Genomic DNA, 23921 nt, shown 5'->3' with positions numbered 1-23921 from the left:
CTGCTATAAACATTGTGCTGTATGCACCCTTCGAATCTGTACTTTTGTGTCCTTTGGATGAATAACTAAGAGTGCAATTGCTGGATCATAGAGTAGTTTTATTTTTAGTTTATTTAGAAACCTCCATACTGTTCTTGAGAGTGACTGCACCAGGTTGCATTCCCACCAACAGTAAGAGGGTTTCCCTTCGTCCCCATCCTTGTCAACACCTATTGTTTCTTGTGTTATTGATTTTAGCCATTCTGACAGGTGAGAGGTCATATATCATTGTGGTTTATTTGTAGTTCCCTGAAAATGAGTGATACTGAGCATCTTTTCCTATGTCTGTTAGCCATCTAGATGTCTTCTTTGGAAAAGTGTCTATTCATGTGTTATGCCCATTTCTTAACTGAGTTGTTTGCTATTCAGGAGTTTAGTTTGGTAAGTTCTTTACAGATTTTGGACACTAACCCTTTATCAGATATGTCGTTTGCAAATATCTTTTCCCATTCCATAGGCTACCTTCTCGTTTTGTGGATTGTTTCCTTCACTGTGCAGAAGCTTTTTATGTTGATAAGGTCCCAATAGGTCATATTTGCTTTTGTTTCCCTTGTCTTTGGCAACGTGTCTAGTAAGAAGTTGCTGGGGCCAAGGTCAAAGAAGTTGGTGGCTGTGTTCTCCTCTAGGATTTGATTGTTTCCTGTCTCACGCTGAGGTCTTTCATAAGCCATTTTGCATTTATTTTTGTGTATGGTGTGAGAATGGAATATTACTGGGGTACCTGTGTGTCTCAGTTGGTTAAGCATCTGACTCTTGATTTCAGCTCAGGTCATGATCTTACACTTCATGAGATCGAGCCCTGCATCAGGCTCTGAGTTGACAGCAAGGAACCTGCTTGAAATTCTCTCCCTCTCTCTCTGCCCCTCCCCTGCTTGTGCTTTCTCTCTCTGTCAAAATAAATAAACTTTAAAATATATTTAAAATTTAAAAAAAGAATGGAATATTACTCAGCCATCAAAAAATGAAATCTTGGCATTTGCAACGATGGGGATGGAGCTAGAGTGTATTGTGCTAAGTGAAATAAGTCAGAGAAAGATAAATAATACATGATTTCACTCATATGTAGAATTTAAGAAACGAAACAGATGAACGTATGGGAAGGGTAGGGGTAAGAAGACAAAAGCAAACCACAAGAGACTCTTAATGATGGAGAAACACCAATGGGTTGATGGAGGGAGGTGGGTGGGAAATGGGCTAGATGGGTGATGGGTACTAAGGAGGGCACTTGTTGGGATGAGCAGTTGGTGTTGTACATAAGTGATGAATCACTAAATTCTACTCCTGAAACCAATATTGCACTTTACGTTAACATTTAAATTTAAAAAAAGGAAAAAAGAAAAAAAAGAAAACCTCACACAACGCCTCCATGAGGAAGTTTATGAACCAGGTATTCTCAACAAAAAAACTATTTCATAACACTCCAGTCTTGAGAAGACCAGGTGTGCCCTTTCTCTTACCCACAGAAAAGTGAAACACAGTCTATAAAGACATATCATACAAAATGGTTATCTTGGTTTATTTTTCCTGGTTCCTTTTAAAATGAAATGTTAACCAAAAACACTTATATTCTGTTTTGTTTAGAATATTTACAATATTAGATATATTGTGTTGATTTAAGAACATATATTATGTTGATTTAAGAAATAATTCAATGGTAAAAAAAAGAAATAATTCAAAGGTAATAACTGACAAGATCAAATATATATTTAAAAAATCTTGTAATTTATAATCCCAGCTGCCTCCCAAAGAAGGCTGGGCAAAGAAATGGAAATCAAACTCTGTCTGCAGTGTGCCTCAATATTTTTGAGTATTGAAATACAGTAGGCCCCCTTACCCATGGTTTCACTTTCCATGGTTTCAATTATCCTGGGGTCAACCATGGTCCAGAAGCAGATGATACTCCTTACGGTGAATCATCAGATCAATAGAAGCCTAACACTACATCACACTGCCTGCGTCATTCACCTCACTTCATCTCATGCGCTGGCATTTTATCATCTCACATCATCACAAGAAGGGTGAGTACAGAACAGGAAGATATTTTGAGAGAGAGAGACATCATTCACGTATGTTATTTTTATTACAGCATTTTGTTATAATTGTTCTATTTTATTGCGGTCATTAATCTCTTACTGTGACTGATTTAGAAATTAAATTTTTGCGTAGGTATGTGTATATAGGAAAAAACATAGTATGCATAGCGATTGGTACTATCTGCAGTTTCAGGAATCCACTGGGGTCTTGGAACATATCCTCTGTGGATAATGGGGACTCCTGTATCAGGATAGCAGCTAGGGGATGCTGAATTACACAATATTACTGAAGGAATAAAATTTGGAGCAAGGCAGTAAATGGCAGAGATAGGAAGAGGAAAGGGAAAAGAGCTGATGAGATGCTAGAAAGCTACATGCCCTAAGATGTGACCCATCCCCATCCCTCTAACCTTCAGTCTACTAAATCTCACAACATTTTTGGTAGATGTGAATTTTTTCTGAAAATTACATGTTTGGATACAGGAGCAAGAACCACAAATGTCATACGAACCAAAACCTTTGATCGGTAACAGAAATTTATGGAATTGGAGAAATATCCTGAGTTTTACTGGCACTTCAAGAACAATGGCCCCAGATGGCAGCTGAGTTACTTATGAGGTAATTTTATTTGTTACAAGGTTTAAAACATTAGGTTAACATTAAAGGGGATATATGTTTAATCCATAGTATAAATTCATTAAATAGTTCACTAAAAGAATAGTAAGTACCTACAAAAGTGTCATATAGTAAGAACATACAAAGATTATTTTGAAAATGTGCATTCCACAATATTGAATTTAAGTCAAAGTAAGAGGCAATTAACACTACAAATTCAAGATAATATTACTGAATTCCACTAGGTTTTAAGAGTTACAAATTACAACTATAGCCCTTCCCTTATCTCTAGGATAACCTAAATGCTTTTCCTTGCCTTATTTCCAAATCCTTATTCATACGTTTTGAAAATTACTTGTAACTTATAGATAGTTATCTTAGATAGATAAACATCTATTGCTAGATATACAGTGGGGCTGTATATAGAGATTAATACTAAGAGATCTTGGATTTTGAAGTAATAACTAAATTCTCAAATTGGCAAATTATATTACATATACAGTAGGTTAGAAGAGCATAACAGATTTCTTATATATTTTACTAAGCAAAATAAAAACAGTAATTCTAACATTTCACTGTTAGCCATTCTATTTGCTAATTGTGTTCATATATACAAACATACTTAAAAACAATACTGATCATTTAATAAGCACATACTGTGTTAATATATATAAACACACTTAAAAACAATACAGGTCATTTAATGAGCACATATTAAAGGTATGCTACGCTACTGATAAGAGGATTAATAAGTATTAATAGGAATAGGGGTAATATAATAAATAATGATTAATATCACTATAAGCTGTTAAAGATGGTGTCTTTTTCATACTTCAGTAAATAAAAATAGGTACTGCTGAGTAATAATTATTAGTTCAATACTAAATAAAATCACAGATCTCTGAAATTTTTTTTCAAATTCTAAGAACTTAGATCTCTGTTTGCAATAACTTTTCAAAAGATCGTAGGTTTTATGAATTCTAATTTAAAAATACCTACAGAGAAAAAAAATTCCAAATTTTCCAAATAGATCATAATTCCATCTAGCTTTAAACCGAAAAATAGTCCAACTATAATTGATAAACATTGCGTTTGTGATTGTAACTAATATTAAATACTTCTAATTTTCATCAGGTTGTTTTCTTTTTGACTCCTTTAAAAGAAAACTAATCAGAATTGAAAGTTATAAGGTATAGAAAATAACTTCATGTGATTCCCCTCAATTCACTAAACACAGATAAGTATAGTGTGCCCACATAGACACAGAAAATGATTGCCATTTTAAATAAATTGACATGAATTTTATGTAGTACCTGTTTTGTTCAATCAAAATTTTTAAGGTCCTTGGATTTGTCAAAACAACATCTGCATCGATACTGAAATAATAATCACAGCTTTCATCCTGACGGCAAAAATCCCTAACATTGAAAAGGAAATAGTAATTAGATAAAATATATATTTGCTGGTTAGAAAATGTCAACATAAAGCTTATACATAAAATAAGGTTTCTCTCACATATTTTTTTCTTTTTTTTTTTTTTTTAATTTTTTTTTTTCAACGTTTTTTATTTATTTTTGGGACAGAGAGAGACAGAGCATGAACGGGGGAGGGGCAGAGAGAGAGGGAGACACAGAATCGGAAACAGGCTCCAGGCTCCGAGCCATCAGCCCAGAGCCTGACGCGGGGCTCGAACTCACGGACCGCGAGATCGTGACCTGGCTGAAGTCGGACGCTTAACCGACTGCGCCACCCAGGCGCCCCTCTCACATATTTTTTTCTAATTAAAATAGTTAGACAATATCCAAAGGGATAAATATTGTCTTAAATTGCAAAATAGTTTGTCAACATACATATTCATATGTAAATCAACACCAAAAATTTTAGGTTAAGTGAAATACATTTTCAAGCCACTAAAAGATTTAAGACATAAAATATCCAGTCAGAATGACAATTTAGAATTTAGTATTTAGTCCTCTCTGAAAAGGAAACACAATTTATCTCCATGTATTTATCAACAACTTTTTCCACAAATCAAAATGCTTTTTGCACACGCGCGCGCGCGCGCGCACACACACACACACACACACACACACAGTGCAAAATCTTGCTTATCCAACAACTTAATTTTAAGTATATTTGGAGATACTAATGTATAACTCTTTAGGTATCAATAATTTTTAATCTTGATTTGCATGGAATTCTAAGATATCTACTCCCCTGCTTATTATCAGGGGTCATGGACTATGATATATGTTCTTCTTGGTAGTGTCTGTAGCATTATTATCAGGAACAACAAAGAAGGAACTACTTGTTATACACGTGAAATGCTTTCAAGTATTATGGTTTTTATATTTGGGGCCCTCTGCTTTCAAGCTCTTCTCCTTCACTGTTAATCCTAGTCCTCACTTTCTGCTACTGTCAGTATGTATCCTTATACCACATTTGTTTCTAAGCAACTGTCATATAGGACCGCAGACATGAAACTTTGCTAAAATTGTGCAAAAATTAGAGAAAATTTTCTTTAAATTTTGTAACTATGTATGGTGACGGATGGTAACTACAGACTTATGGTGGTCATCATTTCACAGTGTATACAAATATTGAATCATTATGTAGTACATCTAAAGCTAGTATAAGTCAATTATATCTCAAATAAATGAAATAAATAAAATAAAAACAAAACAGCCAAAATTATTTTAGAAAAAAAATTGAAGGAAGTTTACTACTTGATTTCAAGATTAATATAAATCCCTGGTAATAAAGTGTGCCATTGGTCTAAGATCAATGAAACAGAAAAAAGAGTTCACAGTCACTCATAAATATTCAGCTAATTGATTTTTGACAAAGCCAAGTCAACTAAATAGGAAAAGAAAAACCTTAAAATAAAAAAAGGGTGTTGAAACAACTGGAATTTCATTTGTAAAGAATAAAATTTGATCTCTACTTCACTCCAAACACAAAAATATATTCAGAATGAACTGTAGATTGAAACATCTTAAACATAAATGCTAAAACAATAAAGCTTATAAAAGAAAAATTCCAAAGAACAGTTTCATGACATTGGAATAAGAAAGACCTCTTAAATAGAAAATAAATTCAATAAGCACAAAGCATAAAAGAAAAAAAGAGAGAAATGGAATTTTATTGAAATTCACATTTCTTCTCATCAAAAGACAGCACTAAGAAATTAAAAGACCAAGCCACAGAATGAAACACATATTCACAAAACATCGTACACATAGACACACACACATACAACCCTCTTCTAGACAGATTATATAATGAACTCCTACAAATTAATAACAAAAAAGACAACCCAATGTAAATGAAAATGCACAAAAAGATTTAAATAGATACTCCACAAATGAAGACATATGAATTAGTCTTCAGGGAATTAAATTACAATTACAATAAGATACACAATAAAGTGGCTAAAATAAAAAAGATGGGCAATATCAACTGTTGACAAACGTGGAGCAGACAGGTCTGTTACACTGCTACCAGGTGCGTACAATGGTACAACTATCTTGGAGGACTATTCAGTCGTTTCTTATAAAATTAAACATACATCTACTCTAACCCTATGTCCTAGTCTACAACTTCATATTTTCCTAAAACATACTAAAGCCAAATAGGTCCACATACACATATACACCTCTTATAAGGAATCTTCATTAACAATCTTATTCAAATGGCTCTAAACTGGACATGACCTAATGTCTAGCAACAAGCAAGTGGAAAATGCACTTGTGGTATATTCATATGATAGAATATTAGTTAGCGATGAAAAGGAATGAACTGCTAATAACTACAATGACATGAGTGAATGAGAGAACACTGTGCTGAGCCAAAGAAGCCAGACACAACAGAGTATATTTTAAAAAAATAAATAAATAAAAATAAGTTCTGAATTTGGATCCAAGGTATTCTCCAGTGAATAAACTATGAAACCATCAGTTTGGTCTTTCTGAGGCTTGCTTTCCTGCCTATCCCTTTACTCCCACATCAGGCACTATCCAGCACTCTGAGCTCTGAGCTTCCACAGCACAAGATGAGAAGTCACCATGACTCATTCACCTTTTTCTCAGCAGGACTTAACCCACTGCTGGCATATCCAATCAACATTCATGGAGAAATCATTTTTTTTATTATTATCAGAATTTTACTAGTAAAATTGCAGTCTGCAGTATTAAAGGGGCTAAACAAAGGACCTAAAAAATTTCTTCTGAGGGTTACAGTATTATCTAGATCATTCGGTGACTAGAAAGGAGGAATACCCTTTTCAGTCTGAAACACACACTTTTACCACACAAACCTTCAGATAGTCAACATCTAAATCACTGTTATATCAGTCATACTATTCATTTGTCTGAATCACTTTTTTATTTCTTATTTTAATTAACCTCTACCCCCAATGTGGGGCTGTAACTCACAACCCAGAGATCAGGGGTCACATACTCTTCTGACTAATCCAGCCAGGAGGACCTGTCTGAGTAATTTTAAAAATCTTGATCTAAAGTCCAGATAATAGTCTGATTAAATATGTTGACCCTTACCCATAATATATCTTTCCATCTCTCTATATATATAATATCCATTGGCTTTTACACATAAATACACACAAACACAGATAGAGTCTAACATTCGAGGTGTGCTCATGAACATACGCAAACAGACATGCACACAAGACAGTCGAGACACCCAAGTTTAGGATACTAATTTTGAAGAAAAGTTGTTTTTCTTTAAGCTTCTTTAGTAGAAATTGTTTAACGTAAATTGATTAAAACATACATTTCTTACTTGACACATCCCCAAAGGCAAGGGAATTAAAAGCAAAAATGAACTACTGGGACCTCATGAAGATAAAAACTTCTGCACAGCAAAGGAAACAATCAACAAAACTAAAAGGCAACCAATGGAATGGGAAAGGATATTTGCAAATGACATATCAGACAAAGAGCTAGTATCCAAAATCTATAAAAGCTCACCAAACTCCACACTCAAAAAACAAATAATCCAGTGAAGAAATGGGCAGAAAACATGAATAGACACTTCTCTAAAGAAGACATCCAGATGGCCAACAGGCACATGAAAAGATGCTCAACGTCGCTCCTCATCAGGGAAATACAAATCAAAACCACGCTCAGATATGACCTCACGCCAGTCAGAGTGGCCAAAATGAACAAATCAGGAGACTATACATGCTAGAGAGGATGTGGAGAAACAGGAACCCTCTTGCACTGCTGGTGGGAATGCAAATTGGTGCAGCTGCTCTGGAAAACAGTGTGGAGTTTCCTCAAAAAAAATAAAAATAGACCTACCCTATGACCCAGCAGTAGCACTGCTAGGAATTTACCCAAGGATACAGGAGTACTGATGCATAGGGGCACTTGTACCCCAATGTTTATAGCAGCACTCTCAACAATAGCCAAATTATGGAAAGAGCCTAAATGTCCATCAACTGATGAATGGATAAAGAAATTGTGGTTTATATACACAATGGAGTACTACGTGGCAATGAGAAAGAATGAAATATGGCTCTTTGTAGCAACGTGGATGGAACTGGAGAGTGTGATGCTAAGTGAAATAAGCCATACAGAGAAAGACAGATACCATGTTTTCACTCTTATGTGGATCCTGAGAAACTTAACAGAAACCCATGGGGGAGGGGAAGGAAAAGAAAGAAAAAAAAAGAGGTTAGAGTGAGAGAGAGAGCCAAAGCATAAGAGACTCTTAAAAACTGAGAACAAACTGAGGGTTGATGGGGGGTGGGAGGGTGGGGAGGGTAGGTGATGGGCATTGAAGAGGGCATCTTTTGGGATGAGCATTGGGTGTTGTATGGAAACTAATTTGACAATAAATTTAATAAAATAAAATTAAATTAAATTAAATAATTAAAATATAAAAATTTTTAAAAATTTAAAAATTTAAAAATAAATAAAAAAGAACATGGCCTGTTTCTGACCCTATCACAGTCAAGGATTGCTTTTCAGCTTTTTCGAATTCTGTCTTCCCATTGTCTCATTTGAAAACTTTCTGTTCTGTTTCGTTTTTTTCTAGGTTTATTGAGATATAATGGACACTTATCATTGTATAAGCATAAGGCAGACAATGTGTTGATTTGATACTTTTATATATTGCAAAATGATTATGACCATAGCCTTAGCTATGACCTACATCCCGTCACACAGTAACCATTTCTCTTTTGTTGTGAGGTCATTTTAGATCTACTTTCTCAGCAGCATTCAACTATGTGATACAGAATTATGAGCTATAATCATCATGCTGTACATTAGCTCTTGGTAGTTTAATTTGATTGGTGCTGATGAATTACTACTTTGTGCCAGGCCCTGTGCTAGGCACTGAGACTTAAAGAAAAATGGGACACAGTTCCTGCCCATGAAGATTTCTAGCTCCTCCACTAGCTGGCTGGGCAGACTTGCTTAACATATTTAACCTCTCTGTTTCCTTGTCTAGAGACTGAAAATAAAAAGAACCAATTCAGGGGCGCCTGGGTGGCTTGGTCGGTTAAGCGTCCGACTTCGGCTCAGGTCATGATCTCACGGTCCATGAGTTCGAGCCCCGCGTCGGGCTCTGTGCTGACAGCTCAGAGCCTGGAGCCTGTTTCAGATTCTGTGTCTCCCTCTCTCTCTGCCCCTCCCTTGTTCATGCTCTGTCTCTCTCTGTCTCAAAAATAAATAAACTTTAAAAAAAAAAAAAAAAAAAAAAGAACCAATTCATAGGTTATTGAAAGGAATAAATAAGATACTACATGCAAGGTATTTACCACAATGCCTCACACAGTATAAGCACTCATATATAGTAGTTACTATCATACGAATTAATTACTCATATATAGTAGTTACTATCATCTGAATACTATCATCATCATCTAATATGGTAGTTAATATTTTATTAAGGGCTCACTGCAATGCTGTCTTCTTTAAAGTATCTTCACCAATTTTGCCTGTTGAAAGTAATTTCTCCTTTTCCTTTTCTTAGTACTTTACATCCTGAATTACTTCTTCCATTCACTTTTGTTAAAGATAATTGCACCTGTATCGTTAATGTCCACTAAACTGTGGGCTCCTTGAGGGCAGAGACTATTTCTCATTTATTTCCATTCATTCATTATTCATCATTTATTCATTCATTTGACAAGCATACATTATAACCATCTGTTATATACCAAGCATTATGCTAGCCACTGGAAATATAGCAAAGAACAAGAAAGTCATAGTCTGGTCCTTGCTATCAAGTTTGGTAGTAGAGATAGAGAAACAGGTGATTACTGACCAGCCTATAAAAGGAGTAGGCATAGGGATTTATTAGGAAAACAGAAAACAAAAAAACATACATTCCCATGTTTCTGGCTTCAGCTTGACTTAGGTTTTCTTCTGGTCCTACTATTTTTATAGTACTGATTTCATGTTTAGCTTTATCAAAAAATACCTTGATGTCCTTTTCATGATAAACTTCCTGTAACATATTTTAAAAGTCAAAAATTAGTGCCAAAATGACAATAGGATGACTGAAGTGTTCATACACAGGGATGGCATCCCATTCAAAGTTGTCAATTCCACAATTCACATTATTTCCTCAATTAGAGATGAAATGATAACCTATATTAAACAAATTCAATTTCAATATCACATGAAAAATCTAAAGTAGATACATAGCAATATTTTTTTCAATAGAAGATATTTCAAAATTCTTCTGATGTCCACTCCTAGACAGGTCCTCGAATCAATATTTAAATCCTGGCTGCTATAAAATGCTCTAACTTAAAGGAAAATGGTTTGTGGCCTGAGAATCTTAGACATGTGCTTTAAAATATCCATAAAAATGCCTACTAAACGTAATAGATATTAATCTAAGTTATAAATACAATCATATTTTATAAAATAAATATTATAATACTCTTTAAAGCCAGAGAGAAAAATTAATGGTCACATATGAAATTGTGTTTTTACAAAAAGAAGGTAAAGTTTAACAAAATTTTATCAATAAGGAAATATAATGGGAAAATTATCAACATATAAGTCATCAAATTAGTGTGATTCAACTGTGCTAAAATTTAGATAAGATTATCTAACATAGATAATCCAACATTAGAGCATTTCAGAGCTTTTTATGTATCAAGTCTCACTAAGTATTTTTGAAAGCTTTCCACAGCTTGTTAAAACTACTTATAAAGCATAAAAGCTACACAGAGTTCATTTTATATATAAAAAAGGGGGGGGAGGCAAAATCCTCTGCCATTAAGAAGGTCCTACAAAAGGAAGAAGACCTAAATAAAAGACACAATACATAAAAACAAAACACTTTAATGTATATAAATACATTACAAAGCTTTTTTTTTTTAATTTTAACGTTTATTTATTTTTGAGACAGAGAGAGACAGAGCATGAACGGGGGAGGGGCAGAGAGAGAGGGAGACACAGAATCGGAAGCAGGCTCCAGGCTCTGAGCCATCAGCCCAGAGCCCGACGCGGGGCTCGAACTCACGGACCGCGAGATCGTGACCTGAGCTGAAGTCGGACGCTTAACCGACTGAGCCACCCAGGCGCCCCAACATTACAAAGCATTTTACAGAGCAAATGCTCAACGATTTACCCTTCTAAACTTTTTTTAGCTATGAAACTTTTTCTATGAATTTAAAATATTCCCTGGAAAAGGCAAATGATAAACTGACATGAACGTTAGGAAGAAAGAACAATATTAAACCAAAAGCATTAGGACAATAGGGAGAAAACAGTATACTTCACACCTATTGCATTTTTCTAGAATATGTTAAGTGTCAATTGTTTTAACAGGAAAGAGACAAATATATGGGAAAATTCTGAGAAAAGGGTCTTTAAGTTTAGATTACATGTGGTAGGGTTGGGGAGGTTCTGTATATTTTTGGAGGAAATGACAGTATCAAAATCCTTTGGGGAGAACATGCCATTGTGTGATTAATCAAAACAATACTGTATCTGGAAGCGATTTCAAGTTCTGATGCTATGGTATTAGCTTAAGTTGCAAACAATTTAATGACCAGTTCCATAAAAGAAAATTCCATAAAACCCAAAGGCAAGGAATACAAGGACCTTTGACATTTCTTCACATATATATTAAGTTGAGCCATATGAAATGAGCTGATATTCAACCATTTTTGATCTACAAAACTGAGTTTCACGTGGCTCATTCCAATATTATGATAGTTTCCAGATTCTAAAATCCTTAGGTTCGACATAAGCAGGACAGTAATTACTCCAAAAATCCCCCACTAAATTTATATAAGTAAATAATAACACATATTTCCAAAGAAGATAAAAAATAATTTTCACATAAAATATTCATCGCTCAAATACTTACTTTATTATGAATAAAGAGTTTAAGTGCTTCTTTTGGGTAATCCAGTGTCAACAATATGTCCAGAAATCGAGGTAGGAAAGGGGTTGGTTGTTCAATAAAAACGCCTATTGTTACATTTGGATGGACCTTTGTTTTAAGGCAAACATGAAAACAAATTATTATTATTTTAGATTTATTCTTAATTTTATTTATTCTTAATTCTTAATCTTAATCAATATTAATCTTAATTCTTAATCAATACAACATAAAATATACGGGCAATATCATTTCAATATAATCTGCTAAATCTGAATTGACTCATGGCAATTCGCTAACTTGTAAAATACAATCTTACGGCCTCCATCAAAGTGATTTTACTCAATCACGTATTGGCATTATGACTTAGGTTTGAAGAGGAAACTCACTATCCTATTTACTACATGGATGTAATAAAGGATATTGCTTACTCTATTATTCAGTGCTTCCTTTATGATAGTCTTTAAAGAAATGTCCTTCAGTTCTGAATCTATTTTGACATCTTCATCTAAGAAGCCATAATGCTAATTGTGTTTCTCTTTTGGTTTCCATGGCTTGGAAGTCCCGCATTTAATTTGTAGCTCAAATAAAGCAACCATGGAGTTCTTGAGCCTTTATTTCTATCCTTGAATATTTCCTTTAATCTCACTTTATGGACAGTACTTTATTTTGCTTCATTATTATACACGAGAAAACTATAGTTTACCTTGTTCTATTTTTATAGATTTTCAAAAACCTGTTTGGGTATGTATTATAGGATAGTTTATCTTTCATTCATTGCATGAAAATTTTGAAATACTCTTTATATTTGTCAGTCCTTGTGATAAGTAACATTTAGGACAAAGAGTGAAAGTTCCTGTCTTGAAAAATTTACAAATGGTTGGGGAAGACAGAAACATAAGTAAATGACCATGTAATAGTGTTATTACCAAAACTATATGAAAGATTTCTTTACAATGCCTTTTTTAAACATGTCTTGAGGCAGCTGGATGGCTCAGTCAGTTGGGCATCCGACTTCTGCTCAGGTCATGATCTCACAGCTTGTGAGTTCAATCCCCACATCAGGCTCTCTGCTGAATGCTTGGAGCCTAGAGCTTGCTTTGGATTCTGTCTCCCTCTCTCTCTGCCCCTCCCCTGCTTGTGCTCTGTCTCTCTCTCTCTCTCAAAATATAAATAAACATTTGAAAAAATTAAGAAAATTAAAAATAAACATGTCTTAAAACCTGAATTTAAGGATTAAAGTTTTTTAGAAATATCATATATGTTAAGTGCTGAATGAGGTACCTCATTTCCCATCTTTTCACACATGATGCCTCATATATTTCTGTTATCTGGATTATAAGTTAATATTTGTTTGCACTGAAGTATACCTTGTACACTTTTCTACTTCTTTATAAATTCATTCACTCACCCAAATATTTATTATTGAATAAAAAAATCCAAACAAATAAAGACAAAATATCTACCCTCTGGGAGTTCTCAATTTAATAGAGGAAATAAGTGAAAAGTAGATCACAACTCTCCCTTATCAAATGATATAATACATTTCATTTACATTTCATAATAACCTTAAAAGTTATTTATTATTCCAAATTTACACATGAGGAAAATGGGATTTAGAGAAGTTGAGCAACTCAGAACACATAATTAACAGGTAAAGACCTGGGTTTCAACATGCTACAATTTCATTATCCATCTAAGTTGGCTTTATATACTAATGATAATACAACAGTTAACACTGATTGAAGGCTTAGCACTGCATATGTATATACAATTTATAAATATAAATATCATTTATATATGTATAAAGGTTCATTTAACCCTCCCTTTCTTTATATAGAAAGAACCTTACCTATGGCCCACATCCAATAATATGGTAGACCTGAGATCTTAACTACCCATATAATTTTAATTTTTATATCCTTATTGCATAGTAACTAATATGTAAAACATATAAAAAATCTGTCTAGCAAAATATAATAGCTTTCCTTTCTAACATATTTTATCAGTCTGTCAGACAAAAGAGCTTAAGAAACAAGTGATTTACTCCTATATGCAAAAACTAATAGTGATAAGATAAAAAATTTTAAAGTAAATATTTTTCTATCTTTGCACCAGAAAGTTTATGTAAAAGGAGACAGAACAGATAAAAAGCATTAACCCTCCCTCCAAAGGACAACAACACTACTTTCTGCAGAAAAGATCAGGTTGAATTTTTAAACATCATGATGCAGCTTCATTCAAAAATATTCTGGCATTCTTTCCGGATAGGAAACATTCAGTTTGTTATTTGAGAGACCGGCCAAAAAGTCTTATTTTCAAGGAAAGTAAGGCTCTATTCAGAAGCTCCTATATATGCACAAGTTACTCTTTGTCCTCCTTTCAGACAGTGATAAGCATAGAAAGTAGTTAAATTCAGGAGCTTTGGTTCTATACAGTGAGAGTATTTTATATTTGCATGGACCCAGGAGTTGCCAGAACTACATTACTGGGAATTTTATTTTTGCTTATATTGGTTCTACTTATCTGGCATGCTGTAGAGACTCAGTAAACCTATGATGAATGAAGGAAAGAATCAGCCTTAATGACAAAATCATCCCTAGAATCCAACTGCTCATATATGTAATAACAGTTTTCTAAGTTACAAGAGCAATTTTTTGGAAGAAATACGTTACTATAGAATACACTAGAACTGCTCTGGTGGATGACAGAAGAAGAATGCATGCAAATGTTCTACAGATAAATATTATTTCTTATTGCTCGTTTACCCTCAAACTAGTTATAATTCTCTATGAAATATGCCTATAAGTAGCACTGTGTCTGGCATATAATGTGTATATGACATCTAGGCGAAATTGCAGTGGTCAAGAATACAGGGTCTAGGGCCAGGCTGCCTAAATTCAAATCCCACCTTCAACGCCTAAAAAAACTGTGTGCCCTTAAGCAAGTTACTTAATCTGTGTGTCCCTCAGTTTTTCATTTGTAAAACTGTGTCAACAGCACTACCTACTTAAGAGATTTTGTGAAGTTTAGTTGGAGTATTTTATGTAAAATACTTAAAACAATTCTTAGTTATATAATCATATATTATTTTTTAACTCATCAAATTTAAAAATCAAGCACAGATAACATTAGTCAATACAAATGCTGAAGCATTTTTTTCCTCGATGCTTTGACTAAGTTGGCAGACTAAAAACAAGGGCAGCCAATCATAATAAGATTAATACTAAATATTAACAACCAAGCTCCTTTTATTGGGATCAATTACTAGCCAGTTTTACTCTCAAAAACAGTTCAGAAATACAAAACTCTAGCAATTTTCTGTGTCATCCTGTTTTAACCATATAAATGCATTATCTACCATATATCAAAACTATAAGCTAATGTTCTTTCAACAAATCACTGCACTTCCTGACACTATACTTTTTATTTCTACATTTCACACATTTCCACTCACATCTACTGTAGACAAGTCAATTGTATCCAAGTCACAAAGAGTGCAGCCATTATCCTGTGTCCATGCATTAGGTACATAGTTTCCAAAATAATTCAGGAGAATCTAGTAAATGAAGGAAAACTGTATTAAAGAAAGTAAGCCTCTCCCATCAATGTGCTTTCATTCTATAAACATCTAACTTCAAAGCAGGTTTTCTGCATTAGGTATATTCTTTAATAGTTCTACTAATATGTAAGACCTAGAGGTTTATACTGAACTAAATTCGTTCCAGACAATGAGTCATAAAACCAGGGCAAACTTTGTCTAGAAATGCCAAAAACTGCATTATAAATCATAAAGGTCATTGTATTTCATTATGTAAGAAACAATACCAGATGAGACACAATTAAAGAAATATGTAAATAATGAAACACAGAGATTTAATTGAGCTAATGAGACTTACCAAAAACAACACTAATGAGAACAGTCACATGAATAGTAATTTAGTAATAAGACATATATGTTTAGGGGCGCCTGGGTGGCTCAGTCAGTTAAGCGTCCGACTTCAGCTCAGGTCACGATCTCACGTTCCATGAGTTCGAGCCCCGCGTCGGGCTCCGGGCTGATGGCTCGGAGCCTGGAGCCTGCTTCCGATTCTGTGTCTCCCTCTCTCTCTGCCCCTCCCCCGTTCATGCTCTGTCTCTCTCTGTCTCAAAAATAAATAAAACGTTAAAAAAAAAAAAAAGATAATATATGTTTAAAGGCCCAGGGCAGACACCTATGGTGAATGGGGCAGTGCCAGACGATCGTCACTCAAAACAAGTTTTATATATACTTTATCACCAAAAAGCACTAACCTCTTCCAGGAAACCATGCTACCTACCATAAACTAGGCTTCTGGGCAGTGGTTCGGGGGGCACTGACTTCAGGAAAAGAAAGTCTGCAGTTTAAAACAGATCTACAACAAGGCCCTAATTACTGCCACCCCACAATTATTAACAGTAAACTGAAGTACACTACTGCTTTTCTCCCCCCACCCCCCGCCCCCGCCCTCTGCTACCCCTTTTAGGTCACTCAGGGCATCTCCTTTTTAACTTTTCTCCCTCTGCCCTTAGGCATCATTGGAGATCATTTCACCTGTAAAATCTAAGTCCCTTTGTGTGTTTTGGCTGAAGAAGAAAGTGAGGGAAGGTAGATGGAGGAGAGACATAAATACACTAAAATATGCTCTGAGCCCTCAAACAAATCTTGAGTATCCCCAGAATGTAAACATTTTCAGGAAACTTGTGCGGATTTACTTATAGGTAAGATGAACTCAAAAGGGAAATGTGTTAATACATTAAGTATGATGGCCAAAAATGTACAGAAGTGCCTACTGGATTTTTCTAGCTTCCTAAGTCCCTGAAAGATCTTATGGTGCAGAATAGATGAGGTAATTAGTACCATTTTACCAGATTCCTCTCAAATATATGGGATGCCATCTAAATATCTCTATTGTACTAAAACAAATGTTGTTGAAATGATACAGTATTAATTGCAATGGGAAAATCTTTGTACTATGCAGATATTGTAGATATAGTTACATTCAATTTGTAGATTACAATCATAAGACATCGAAAGTAATTCATTCACATCTCTTTTGAACTACATGATAATTCAGGAAACAAATTACAAGGCAGGAAACATGTACTTATTAAATTCATTAATGACATTTCAAGAGTCAATGTGGTCATTTTAAGGTGCCTCTAGCGCAAAAAAAAAATTACTGTTGTCAAATTACAAATGCAAACATTAAACATTCATATTCCATACAATAATATGGTTTTGAAGGAAGAAAACAGATTCATGTGAAATTGGATCCTGTCCTAAATATTATTTCTAAAAGAAATTTTAAGAAATTTAAGGCTAGAGAAAAATATAACTTATTTTAAATGTCCTGGAAAAGAGTTTTTCTTTAAAGGGAGAAAAAAAATCCCCCATAGTTGGCCATATCTAAAAGCCCCATCTCTGTGTAAAGGCTGGCACTTTCCTCATCTCAGAAATCTCATAAAAATTAAATATTTATTTCATGAATTATTGATCAGTCTATTAGAATCCTTATGTGAATATGAAAATGATCAATATCTTTTCAAAGGTTAGAGCATAAAAGGTATTACTTTTAGTTTTCAGAATTAAAACTTTATTTTCTAACCTTTCCACATTCTACTCCTTACCTCAATTTAATTTTCATAGATAATTAAGATATTTTAAAAACATTACTTTTGACTGGAAACCTTTCTCTTTTGGATCGCTCACTACACAGGCAGAAGTTATCCATCGCCAACCCCCACCTTCCATTTACATCTGTTTTCTTCATTAAAATCTGCAGACATTTATGCTGGCAGCTTTGGAAAGTGCAGAAAACTGTTTATGTAGTTAGGCTGTTCCAGGCAGTCCCCAGCTACTAGGTGGTAGTACTTTCCTGATCCTTCTTTCACAATATCAAAATGTTTCCAGATATGATGTCATTTCATTGGCAGAGAAACTTTTCCAACCAAATCTTTTCTTTCTTTCTTTCATTTTCCCAAATCATCCAATTATTCAAGGTCATAGTGACCCAAGCATTTGTGTTTTTATGTACAGAATTAACATCCCTATTTTTATTGTAAATCAAATTAGTTTCAGAAATGTTTGTTTTCACGTGCAAATCAGGTGATCCGATCTTCTGTTCAATTTTAGCTTGTATAAAACTACCACCAATTTCATGATTACCTTAACAGGTATATTATCTGATATGTAAAAGAAAAGGTTAGGTGTTAAAGTAAGCATCTTTTAATGTGTTATGAACAATAAATGAGCTTCAAAAATAAAAAGTAAAACTTCAAGCCAGAAATCATAGTTTCTGTCTAAAAATTTATTAATATTAGATTGTGTGTATCAAGTGAGAAAATAATTATGTAGAATACAGAAATATATTGTAAATAAAATGTTACTTAAGAAACACAAAATTATTTACATATCATTATGAAAATAAATGAAAAGTATAAATGCTCACAGATATAGACTAAAAAGACAAAAAAACCTGAAAGCAATCATGAATAAAACAGTATCAAGGGGTAGTGAGATTATAATTGATTTTTTAAGCTACTTATAATTTTTTTTTAGTGTTTATTTATTTTTGAGAGAGAGAGAGAGAGAAGAGTCCAAGCTGGGGAGGGGCAAAGAGAGAGGGAGACACAGAATCTGAAGTAGGCTCCAGGCTCTGAGCTGTCAGCACAGAGCCCAACATGGGGCTCGAACTCACGAACCATGAGATCATGACCTGAGCTGAAGTCAGATGCTTAACCGACTGAGCCACCCAGGCGCCCCTAAACTACTTATAATTTAAAAATTACTCTTACTAACAGCATGAGATTTAGAGAAATTAACTTTAATAACTTTGGTCTGTAAACATATTAAAAATAATTTATCATTTCCAGATTATGCATATATTTTTAAATGAAAAAAATGGCTTAAATATTATCAGTTAGGTCATTGTTATGGTTCAAAGCCACTGGCATTATAATCACCCCTTAGCTAAATAAAATAGTAAGTAAAATAAACTTATAAAAATTCATAGAAAATATCCTTTTGCCTTTAATGATGGTTTAAAAAAAAAAGTTTCTATCTAGAGAATAATCTGCTTTCTTTCCCATTAGCCTGGACACAGGGGAAAATGTAATACATTCATGTGCCTTTAACTTTAACATAATATTATTAAATTAGATATTAGCGCTAAATAAATGCTTATTTACATAATCTTTTCTCAAATGTTTATGTTATCACAAGTTTAATTTTTATAATAAAAAACTTGCTTCATTCTTTGTTGTCAAATAGAATCACAGGAAGGTAGACCAGATAGGATCATGTCAGAGAAAATATAATAGGATCATCACACTGCTTGAAATTCCAGAAACTGTGACAGCCCAAACTGAGAATGTTTCTTAGAAGACCTAAAACAGGTCTTTCTAAACGGACTAAGGATTAGGGCTCCTTTTCTCATGAGAAGTCCTAAATTAATCACTCTGTAAAACTTTAGGCAGTATCATCCTGAGAATTCAGGAGAAACTGGTGATGACATCACAACCACTGAACATCAGGGCTTGCCCACAAAAGCTTAACGCTCAGGGCCATGCCCCCTCTTTAAAGACATTTACATTTGATTTAGAAAATTACCAAGAAGACACAGCACCCTATGTGGTTATAGGAGATGTCTGGTTGAACAAGCCCTTGTCTAAATGGCACCAAGGATATCAGACAGAGGGCTAAAATAGACACTGTGTGCATGCACACGTACAAACACGTACGCGCACACACATGTATTGCAAAGGACGCTTCATAGACAAAAGATGTGCATTTATCTGCTTAAGGAAAAGTTACAGGGATCCACATCAGTTTTATGACTTTTTTTGCCCTGCCAAAAAATAATCTGCCTTACCACTCCCAAGAATAATGCTAGGTCATTAGATTGTTTATAAATTCCGACATTTACTGAAAGGTTAATATATGCTAGATACGTGCTGGAGCCTGCGGAAACAAAAAGTAAACAGGATAGGTATGGTTTCTATAATTCCTAGGCTAAAGGCCCAGTAACTAAGAGAGACAAAAAAAAAAAAGTAAATCCATACCTGTCTAGCGTGTGGTATTAGATATTGTGATGGACAAAGTTCCAAATACTATATAAAGCATGCAGGAGATCTGAGAAGTAAAGACTAAGCTGATGTCTACAAAATGAAGAGGATTTAGTAGGTGGGTAGAGCAAGTGGGATTAGGGGCAAAGGATTCCACGGTTCAAAGTTCAAAGGAATTCAGTACGTAGGAGTGGGGGGAGAGAAAGAGGGAGAGAATGAGTATGAGAAATGTTCGTGTAGATATCTGTAGTGTCAGGAGTGGGGAAGTAGACGGAAGAATGGACTGGTGATCACTAAACCAGGAGTGAAATTTTAAAAGAGTTTTACAAGGCAAGGTGAGAATTTGGCTCTTTACACCTAAGTCTACAGAGGGCATTATACAGGTGACTGATGTGACTGACTTTCTGCTTCAGCACAATGCCCTAGGTTCCAGGCTTCTGGTGCGTGGTTTGCTAGGGGTGGCAGGGTGCAGGTGGCCTGAACTAAGGAAGCTGGCACTGGCACTGAGAAAATTAGACAAACCACCACGTACAGGAATCAGAAAAAAACAGCTCTTGGGTTGGGAGTGGGAAGCACTTAGAGCCAAAACAAGACCCACGTTCCCATGAACCAGCTGGCCAAAAGAGGAGGCAGAGCTGAAGGTCTTGAGTTCAGGTCTTCATATGATACACAAAGCTACCAACTGGGTATTCAGACCTGGAGCTTGAGAAAGATACAGGAGCTAGAGCAAGGATTTGAAAATCATCAGCATCACAAGAGGATTGGCTGACATAGGAAGGAAGCAAATTAACCAAGAATTAGTGTAGAAACGAAAGGTGTCTCAGAGAGATACCTATGGAACACTTAATTCAAACAAGAAAGGAAAAAGATCGCTCCCACCACCCTTGAGCTACCCCACCCATACGATGTCTTAGTTTGTTTTTTTTTTTAATGTGTATTTAAAAAAAAGAAAAAGAGAGAGATTTAAGAGGCCAGAAAATCAGTAGACAAACCAGCAGAGAATGGTGCAAAGGGAAAGAGTGTTTATTTCAAGTAGGATCAAACGGGATCAACATGGTCAAATGTTATCTCTGAGTCAAGTAAAATGAGGGCTAAAGAGGATGTCTCAACAGACCTTGGCAGGAGCATTTCTTGGTGTGGTGGGAAGAGGAACAGAGGTGGCAGTAAGTTGCCTCTACTTTAAAGTGTGTGGCTGTGAAGGGGAGGAAAAAGGCAGGCAGGCTCGAAGGCAAAAGGATTGAGGAGGATGGTTTAGTTTGTGCTGCCTTGGCTTTGTTTTAAGATGGGAAAGACTTGAGGGTCTTTACATTGCTAACGAGTAGGAGAGGATAGATCTGGGAAAGTGATACAAGACAGAGAAAGGAGTGCCCCCAGCCAGACTGCAGGAGGGCTGGAATGGGACAATACGCAAGTTGTAAAGATTAACTAGAGGGGAAGAGGAATCTTCTTCTTCCATTTTGAGGGTGAACAAGCTGCCAGTGTGAGCTTTCCCTTGCCCTGCTTCCCATGCATATAGCTTTTACTGGAATTCACACTACTCAATCCTCTGAAACAGCAGAGGACATCTCCCCATCCCCTCTTCCCACAGTGCACATCTGTTCATCTCTTTTCTAGGTACTTACAAACTAGGCATCTCGGTTTCTCAGAACACTGTTTCAAGCACACATCTGTATCTCAAACTTATCTAAACATTTTGCAGTCAATAACATTCTCAGCAAGCTCAATGATGTATATCTGAAAAGCATCTAAAATTTCATTAGTCGCAATATGTCTTTCTCAACTATAACCCATCAACCTTGGTATTAAAATAAGTGCAAGAAGAAGCTTCCAGCCACACAGTGACACCTCAATATTTAACAGAGTTGTTAACTCAGAAAATGGTGCATTGGGGCGCCTGGGTGGCTCAGTCGGTTAAGCGTCCGACTTCGGCTCAGGTCATGATGTCACAGCTTGTGAGTTCGAGCCCCGCGTAGGGCTCTGTGCTGACAGCTCGGAGCCTGGAGCCTGCTTCTGCTTCTGTGTCTCCCTCTCTCTCTGCCCCTAACCCACTCACATTCTGTCTCTGTCTGTCTCAAAAATAAATAAACATTAAAAAAAAAATTAAAAAAAAAAAAAGAAAATGGTGCATTAATGACCTCAGCATCTCCTATTCAGATAGGATATCCTGTATGAGGAAAATATGGCTCATTCTCAAGTTTGCTGTTATTCTTAAATGGTAATGTGTCAAAAATAGAACGAAAAAGTATCACTTTGCTCAAGAAAAATCATCATTTGATTAATCTGAAGGAAACCACATAATACACAGTGTAAAGATGAAGCCAGTAGATTGCTGGCACTAAAATAGAGACTCTTAAAGATACTAAAAAAGAGAAGTAGAAGGAGGAGAAGGTAAAGGAGGGGGGAGAAGAAGATGACACACTACATACTGCTCTGTAGTAAGGAAACAGGGAAAAGTCACTGTGACTCACCTTGGTGGGTCCATTTCCATTAAGTGCCACTGGTAATGTTTCATAAAATACATTCTTAGCTCTGGCTTTGCCATTTTCAAATTTTAAAACAACTTCATCTGGGTTAAAAAGGAAAAAAAAAACAGATTGTAGTCATTTAAAATGTGTGTGTATTCATATGCACATATACATGTCTACATCTATCTATACCTTCTTGTTGTTATAAAATTTCTCACGAATGCTATTCCATGTGCTACAACACTTTTAGAAATTTTGCCTACTTTAGGTCCGCAGAGCACCTCAACCACTCCAACCCGGCACCCGCAAACTGAGGTGCTAAGACACTGACCGGGGTGTCTGGCCGGAGAAAAGTATCTTTGCCATCCTGCCTCCAAGGGCTCTTGATAGTAATGTGATCCCAGATGAGCTAAATTATTATCTCAATTTATTCAACTATAAAAATGGGATCTTTGCCTGCCTTTCAAAGTTATTATGAAGATGATAACAATACAAATATGGCAAATAGAACACTGCCAGACATAAGCAAGGTTTCTGCAGTTGGCCATCATTGATAGTATTTCCAGTTCTTGAAAATCAGGCCTAATGCAAATACCAGGAATACACAAGTCAGATGGGAGCAGGAACAGCTGTTTTTTTGTTGCTGTTTCCAGTTCCTTTCCTCACATTTCCTAAGCACTTCAAACTAAATGCTTTCCATTCTGAGAAACTTTTTAGTGCATGAACTGCCTTGAAGAGTTGTACTGAATTACAATGTATTTTTAATCTTTAAAGTATTAATGCATTAGTGAATTAGTGTATTTTTATTTTCAGTATATTGGTTAATTTAATGGATTAATGTATTTTTACCAAGAAATATGTCTATCTAGGAAAACACACACAGGCATACCCACACACACACACACACACACACACACACACACACACATACACACACAAACACACCCCCCCCCACACACACACACACACACATACACACACACACACACACCCCACAGTATGTGTGCCTGGTTACCAGTTACCATTTAAGCTAGGTAAAGTACTCCAATACTCTAATATTCCTCATTAATTCAAAACACAGAGAACTTACACAGAAAACTGTGTAATAATAAGGTATCATTAAATTAAAAATATATCTCCAGATGGTGAGACACTAAATTCTAAATTACCTAAAGCTAGAAGCTTATCTTTTTTACACTAGTCTTAAGAAATGATTTTCAGTAAATGTATTTCACGATGTCAAACTAAGCTCAAGTCCATTGTTTTTTAAAAGTTGTAATATCTACACAGTAAACCTTAACCACAGCCC

The 23921-nt window shown here is 35.1% G+C and overlaps 1 protein-coding gene across 4 annotated transcripts in view; it reads right to left on the bottom strand.

Annotated features, from left to right (window-relative positions):
- Nucleotides 1-23921, bottom strand: part of PLOD2 (procollagen-lysine,2-oxoglutarate 5-dioxygenase 2) — a 100831-nt gene that overhangs the window by 13113 nt on the left and 63797 nt on the right. For all 4 annotated transcript variants that reach the window (XM_042955913.1, XM_042955910.1, XM_042955911.1 and 1 more), the window contains 5 exons: nucleotides 22616-22713; nucleotides 15520-15621; nucleotides 12048-12173; nucleotides 10045-10166; nucleotides 4001-4105 (listed from right to left, as the gene is read on the bottom strand). In XM_042955913.1, coding sequence (XP_042811847.1) covers nucleotides 4001-4105; nucleotides 10045-10166; nucleotides 12048-12173; nucleotides 15520-15621; nucleotides 22616-22713 — 553 coding nt within the window. The remainder of the gene's footprint in view (nucleotides 1-4000; nucleotides 4106-10044; nucleotides 10167-12047; nucleotides 12174-15519; nucleotides 15622-22615; nucleotides 22714-23921) is intronic.

This window comes from Panthera leo, chromosome C2, assembly GCF_018350215.1.
Source record: "Panthera leo isolate Ple1 chromosome C2, P.leo_Ple1_pat1.1, whole genome shotgun sequence".
NCBI lineage: Eukaryota > Metazoa > Chordata > Mammalia > Carnivora > Felidae > Panthera > Panthera leo.
The sequence above is the reverse complement of the archived record's forward strand: the minus strand, read 5'-3'. Positions and strand labels throughout refer to the sequence as shown.